The sequence below is a fragment of the Bison bison genome, unplaced genomic scaffold (genome assembly GCF_000754665.1).
Source record: "Bison bison bison isolate TAMUID 2011002044 unplaced genomic scaffold, Bison_UMD1.0 scf7180017854616, whole genome shotgun sequence".
NCBI classification, from domain to species: domain Eukaryota; kingdom Metazoa; phylum Chordata; class Mammalia; order Artiodactyla; family Bovidae; genus Bison; species Bison bison.
Window position 1 is genome coordinate 11,325 of NW_011485189.1, and position 6,805 is coordinate 18,129.

General features: G+C 57.0%; 1 protein-coding gene across 1 annotated transcript in view; it reads left to right on the plus strand.

The window, feature by feature from the left end:
- Window positions 1-1,182: 1,182 nt before the first annotated feature.
- Window positions 1,183-6,805, plus strand: part of MTG1 (mitochondrial ribosome-associated GTPase 1) — a gene marked incomplete at its 3' end in the record, with an annotated part of 9,010 nt that continues 3,387 nt past the window's right edge. The window contains exons 1-7 of the mRNA XM_010857094.1: window positions 1,183-1,861; window positions 2,584-2,655; window positions 4,292-4,372; window positions 4,847-4,903; window positions 5,098-5,188; window positions 6,327-6,388; window positions 6,646-6,800. Coding sequence (XP_010855396.1) covers window positions 1,853-1,861; window positions 2,584-2,655; window positions 4,292-4,372; window positions 4,847-4,903; window positions 5,098-5,188; window positions 6,327-6,388; window positions 6,646-6,800 — 527 coding nt within the window. The remainder of the gene's footprint in view (window positions 1,862-2,583; window positions 2,656-4,291; window positions 4,373-4,846; window positions 4,904-5,097; window positions 5,189-6,326; window positions 6,389-6,645; window positions 6,801-6,805) is intronic.

Below are 6,805 nucleotides of genomic sequence, written 5' to 3' on the forward strand. Positions count from 1 at the left end.
GTCCGCCTGTGTAATGAAGCTGCTAGAAAACCCCAGACTATTGGGGGGTGGGGTGGGGAGAGCTTCCTGGTTGCTGAGAGGGTGGAGATGCAGGCAGAGGCACCCGCAGAGGGGGAGGCTCCACGTCTTTTCCCAGCCTTCGCCCTGGACATGTCTTCCATCTGGCTGCTCCAGAGTTGTGTCCTTTTTGTTGTTTAGTCATTAAGTTGTGTCCGACTGTTTGTGACCTCATGGACGGTAGCCCGCCAGGCTTCTGTCCATGGGATTTTCCAGGCAAGAACACTGGAGTGGCTGCCATTTCCTTCTCCAAGGGATCTTCCCCACCTAGAGACTGAACCTGTGTGTCCTGCACACATCTCCTACATTGCAGGCCGATTTTTTTTTTTTTTTTTTTACCTCTGAGCCCCTAGGGAAGCCAGATCATAAGTCTAATCCAATAAATAAAATGTTTCTCTCAATTTCTTGAGCCACTGTCCAGACTAGTTTTGCTAGAACCCAGGGAAGGGTCTTGGGAACCTCTGATTCAGGCCTGTTGGTCAGAAGTGACAGGTGACAACCTGGACTTGGAGTTGCTATTTTTTTTTTAATTAATTTATTTTTTATTGAAGGATAATTGCTTTACAGAATTTTGCTGTTTTCTGTCAGACCTCAACTGCAGTTGCTCTTTGACGTGAGGGGTGGTGGCATTCCTGAGCCCAGACCATGGGGTCTGATGCCATCTCCGGGTTCATGGAGTCAGAGTTGTGCTGAATAGAAGGACCCCAGCTGGTGGTGAGAACTTCTTGGTGAGGGGAGCCCTCCCCCAACCCCACTGGGATTGGGTGCGGAGCTGTAGTGCAGGGGAGACCTTCCAGAGTCAGGCAGTGCACATGACTGGAGAAGTGTTCCTGGCTGTTACCTTGTTCCCATCTGCCTTCTCTGGTCCCTGCTCTGGTCCAGTCAGCACCTCAGTGGCCAACAGGGTCACCTGTCCTAGTTCAGTTCAGTTCAGTCACTCCGTCGTGTCCGACTCTTTGCGACCCCAAATTACTGACATTTAAAGCAGTGGTTCTCAATCCTTGTTACATATTAGAATTCCCCCGGGAGGCTCTTGAAAATACTAATATCTAGGCCACTTTCCTGGAGAAGGCAGTGGCACCCCACTCCAGTACTCTTGCCTGGAAAATCCCAGGGACATCGGAGCCTGGTGGGCTGCCATCTATGGGGTCGCACAGTTGGACACAACTGAAGCGACTTAGCAGCAGCAGCAGCAGGCCACTTTCCAGGCCAGTGAGTCAGGATCCCTGGTGCGGGGCCCAGAAGCTCCCTCTGACACAGGGTAGCTCGTTCGTCTCAGGTTTCAGCCTGGCACACCCGTGCCTTCCAACTCACTGCAGCAGTAGCAGGCTCCAGGTGGGATATGACACCTCCATTAGAAAGTAGCTGCCAACCAGGCTTCCTTCCTGTACTAAAGGATGCACCAGAAGAGGGAACGATCTCCCTCAGTAATGAGCGTGCTTTGCACACCCTGTTTTTGCTGTATTTACCTGAGCTGTGTTTAGAGGCTCCCTAGAAGACACAGGTGTTGGTTTGAAAGTCATCACCATCTGTACTTGGAATTTCTGAGAAAACTCTCCAGTTTCTCTACCGTAGGTTAAATGTTTCAGTTCGTACAATATCTCATGCCAGTCAGAAGGGTGTGGTGGCGGTTGCATGTCTGATTTCTGGATGAGGAAGCCTGCCGTTGCTGCCCGTGTGCTGAGGGGGGCCGCCTCCGCCCCGCCCTCCTCTGCTCGCTGGGTGTCCTGACTTCTCCAGGACGGCCCTTGAGGGAGCTCAGGCTTGGTTAACCTCTGAGGGCAGAGCGCTGCTTATGGAGAAAGTAAGTTGTTTTTGTTGTCCCTGTGTGGTGTGGTGGGGACACAGCGGCTTAACTGGGGGCCTGGAACCTGGGCATGCTGAGGCTTCGGGACTCCTGGGGACAGGCACCAGGGAAGGGCTGAGCACCCCCAACATGCAGACACAGACCTCCCCTCCTGATGCGCTGGTGTCACAGTGAGCGCCGGGGGCCCCTGGCGGAGATAGGAAGGGGCTGCCCCTGGCATTGAGGAGGTGGGCTCGCTGGAGGTCTCCATGCAGATGCCCAGGGGTGGCGGCGGTGGCATGAGATACATTGATTAGGACTCGTGGGAGGCACTTGTCCTGAGTGACCAGATCTTTTGGCAGCTAAACAGTGGTCTAGTCACAAAACCTTCCGTTGAGCTCTGTTTGTTTTTGCCGCCATCATTCCTGTTTGAGGAACCACGAGAGGGCGCTGCCCTGCCTCTTGTCCGCAGGAGGCGCCGGGGGCCTGCAGAGGCTCAGTGGCCCTCAGGCGGTGAGTGCAGGACTTGGGGTCGGCTCGGTCTCGTGGATGGGCTGGCTGGAGCGCGCCTGCTTCCAGACAGGCTTCTGCACTGTCCTTTCCTTCCGAGGGTGTCCTGTTGTAGGCGGTCCAGTCTGCATAACAAGACAAGGGAAAGTATGTCAATTGGTGGTCAAATTGATGGAATCTTGCCTTAATTTTGCCACATCCCACTGTCGGGCCGAAACCCTCTGTTTCAGGAAACCCTTGGGCTTAAGCCTCACTTGCTCGTCCTCAACAAAATGGACCTGGCAGATCTGAAGGAGCAGCAGGTACGGCTCAAATCTGACCGGATCTCTGGTCTGGTCTGCCCAGGCCTGCGTGCTTTAGCAAACTAGCCTTAGACTAACCTGTCATTCAGGTGACCAAAGAGTTTGTATCCTTCAGCGGGGGTCCAGCCATGGGCGAGGGGAGGAGCCGCGCTCCCACAGAGTGGCTGCAGGGCCCTCGAGGCTGTGAGCACGCGGCATGTGGCTGCAGCTGTGGTACGGATGCCTGTCTCTTGTTTAACTTTCACTCACTCGCGTTTCAGTTGCCTCCTGGGGCGAGTGGCCATCACCCTGCTCTCCGACCCAGAGGCCTCTTGGTGCAGCAGCGTTGGCTCCCTGTGTCCTCCCAGACCTCTGGTCTGAGCTCTGGGCTGCCTGCTGCCCCCTGAGTGATCTGGAAGGTGTGAGATCCAAAGCAACTGGGGGTGTCCCCGAGCCCTGCTGGATGGGGACACAGTGTCCAGGGGTGATGTCTCCTATTGTCCCTGAGGAAGAGAAGCAGAGAGAGTAGGTGTCAGAATCTTGAAATCGAGCCAGCTTTTGTGTGTGTGTAGCTTTTCCTTTTGCAGCAGCAGGAACGCGTTCTGGTTTCTTAGTTGGCTGTGGTACACTGAGTTCTTTAAACTCCACCCCCGTGTCTGCCTATGCAGGTTGGGAGGGGGAGTCCCATGCAGATTTGTACGCAGCCTGCAGTGTGACTTCACGAAGTCTTTGTGGGCCTGACCTTCATCTGCATCATCATAGCAAACAATAAATCAGCAAAACTAACTGAATCAATGAATGGCTTTTTTATTCCTTTAAGTAAATCAGTAGCTGATCAAACAATGTAGTTCAGTTCAGTTCAGTTCAGTCGCTCAATCGTATCTGACTCTGCGACCCCATGGACTGCAGCACGCCAGGCCTCCCTGCCCATCACCAACTCCCGGAGCTTACTCAAACTCATGCCCATTGAGTTGGTGATGCCATCCAACCATCTCATCCTCTGCTGTCCCCTTCTCCTCCTACCTTCAATCTTCCCCAGCATCAGGGTCTTTTCCAATGAGTCAGTGCTTCGAATCAGGTGGACAAAGTGTTGGAGCTTCAGCTTCAGCATCAGTCCTTCCAGTGAATATTCAGGACTGATCTCCTTTAGGATGGCCTGGTTGGATCTCCTTGCAGTCCAAGGGGTTCTCAAACAGTGCAGTACTGGTTGTAAAAATAAGAGTCATATGGTGATTTCGCTTCACATTTAGGCCAGTAAGTTCATGTTAGTGTCAGTTTACTTTGGGGCTTTTAAAGTATTCCACGTATTCTGTAGCTGGGTTCAAACCTTAGTGTAAGTGGGGCTTGTTTTGTGGAAGCTGGTTGGGAGGCGGGGAGCGATGATGTGACTGAGTGGAGACCAGCGCCAAGCATCTCCGGGGCTGCAGGTGGTTTCGGATGACCTGGTGTGGCCCCGTCCTGTGTCCTCCCACAGAGCCCGCGGCAGGGGCGCCCCGGGGCTGGCCTGCCCTCCCCTGACGTGCCCTCAGGCCACCTGCCCCGGTGGCCCAGCCTCCTTTCGAGTCCCCAGCCCTTGAGCAGATCCTCAGACTCTAGCTTATGACGCCGCCCATGTCTTCCTTTGGTGTTTGAATTGGAAACGTCTTGTCTCTTTTAGAAAATTATACAACACTTAGAAAGAGAAGGCATAAAACATGTTGTTTTTACCAACTGTGTGAAGGATGAAAATGTCAAGCAGGTGGGTGTCTTCTGTTTTGTGCTCTGAGGCTTCTGCTTAAAATGTTAAAGAAACACCACAGATTACTGTGCTTCTGCAGGAAGCAGAATGTTGTTGGGTTTGGGGCACAGTCACCTCCTGGGCCGGGCAGACTGGGGGTGGGAACAGCAGGGTTGGGCCGAGAGATGCCTTTAGTCCCAAGTGGAGGCCATGGACGGTCTGTGCCTGTTTTCCTGGTCAAGTTGGAGAATTCTGCGGCTGTCATGCGTCTTTGGAAGGCGTGGCAGTGCCCGCTGTCCCCCTCGGGCTCTCCTCTTTCCTGCGGAAGGACAGGGCAGGGCCCCGGCCACCCCCACCCCTCCACGGAGCACAGCCTGCGTCTGACGTGTGTGGAACCACGCTGGCCGGTGGTGGGATGCCGGTGGGAGTGCCGCCTCCAGGGGCCGAGGGCAGCCGGGCTCCCCCCGGAAGGTGCCTGGTGGTTGTTGGTTGCAGGTCATCCCGACGGTCACGGAGCTGGTTGGGAGCAGCTACCGCTATCACCGAGGAGAGGTTGGTGGGCCAGGACCGGCCGAGGGCCTGCCCCTTCTGCTGGGAAACCCGGGCCCACTGCTGAGCCCAGCCTGGGGACCCCCCTCGGGTCTCGGCAGGGTGGGGTGGGGCGGCCCCAGGTGGGCACGCTGGCGCCCCGGGGGTATGGGGGTGCGGGGCTGGGTGGTGCCCACCCCCTGCCCTTGCGTTTCCAGCACGTGGAGCGCTGCATCATGGTGATCGGGGTCCCCAACGTGGGCAAGTCCTCGCTCATCAACTCCCTGCGGAGGCAGCACCTCAGGAAAGGTACTTCTGCAGCTGGGGGGCAGGCACTGGTTCTCGTGCTGGGACGACCCTCCAGAGCCTGAGACCCCAGCTCACTGAGGGGGCTGTTGGCACCAGGAGGCCCAGCTGACAGCTTGGTGTACAGTCAGCTGGTGAGACAGTCATTCCCTAATACATTTTATACTTCATCCGCTTTCTGTCTTTAAATGTTTAATATGTGCAGTTTCTAAACGTGGGCGATTTTGTCCTCCCGTTACTCTGTCTCTTTGTCCCGCTTGCTCAGGGCGTGTGGGAAACGTGGGTGAGACGTCAGGCCGGGACCCGGAGAGGGCTCTCCGGGCCTGTGTCTCATGCCTGCTGGCGTTTGACGCCAAGTCCGTGTTGACTCGTGTTCTGCATGAGTGTGTCCTTTGGGAACCTCCCTGAGACAGACCTGTGCCGGACCGTCACCTCAGGCTGTTTCTGCTGCCAGCTGGAGCACTGTTACAGTCAGCTGTTGCTTACTTTCCTGTAATTGTGGCTTTAAAGACATCATTGGTGTTAGTACATTAAGTGCTGTGCAAGCCTCACACTGTCAGCCTCCAGACGCAAGTGGGCCTGCCCTCTGGAGCCCCGGAGCCTCTGGTGTGCGTTCTGTCGTGTGAATTGGGTCCTCGGGCGCCTCATCCTGGCTCACAGGGTCTGCGCCGCGCGGGGCCCGCTTCACGGAGCCCGAGTCCCCAGGGTCCACCTGCGCTGCCGTGTGCGCCATGATCTCCCTCCTTCTGAGGCTGATAACACTCCTTTGTGTGGACGAAGCACGTTTTGTTTACCTGTCCGTGCGCTGATGGATGCGAGTGTTGCTCCAGCACAGGGGGAGGGTCTGCCTGGGATACGCCCTGAGCTGGGACCGCGGCGGCCAGTGTCAGGAGCCGCCCCCACAGGTGGGCCATTGTGGGCGGTCCTGGGGCGGTGCCGGCCTTGCAGGGAGGAAGGCGATGCCAACAGGCAGCCCTGGCCAGCTGTCACGGCCGTGCCTCAGCGGGTCGTGGCGCCGGGGAGGCGGTCCTCTCCCTGCAGAGCCCTCGCTGGGCCCCGCTAGGCTCCCATGTGCGTCGCTGCTCATCCAGCGTATCTGCCTGGGCGCTTGACAGACTGACGTCTCCCTTTCATCCTGCAGGAAAAGCCACCAGGGTGGGCGGCGAGCCTGGGATCACCAGAGCTGTGATGTCCAGGATTCAGGTAGGGCCTTGTCCTCATACCATACCTGGGCCAGGGCTCAGGTGTCTTCCATCCCAGGGGCATGCAGGGTCAGGGCAGAGCCTGTCCTCCTGGGGCAAGGTGGCTGCTGGGTTCCTGCCCTTATTCCTTCTCCACGTCACTCAGCAGTGGCATCCTGTGGGGATGCTGAGAGCTTGGTGGCAGTGACTCTGGGGGGCAGGTTCCAGGGTCTTCTCTAGCCTCAGGCAGAAGGCCAGCTGACCACACTCTGCCCCCAGGTGTGTGAGCGGCCGCTGATGTTTCTGCTCGACACCCCTGGGGTGCTGGCTCCTCGGATTCCAAGCGTGGAGACGGGCCTGAAACTGGCCCTGTGCGGTGAGCCCGACCCCCACCACCCACAGCAGGCTCCCAGGCCCCCAGGCTCCCAGGCTGGGTGGC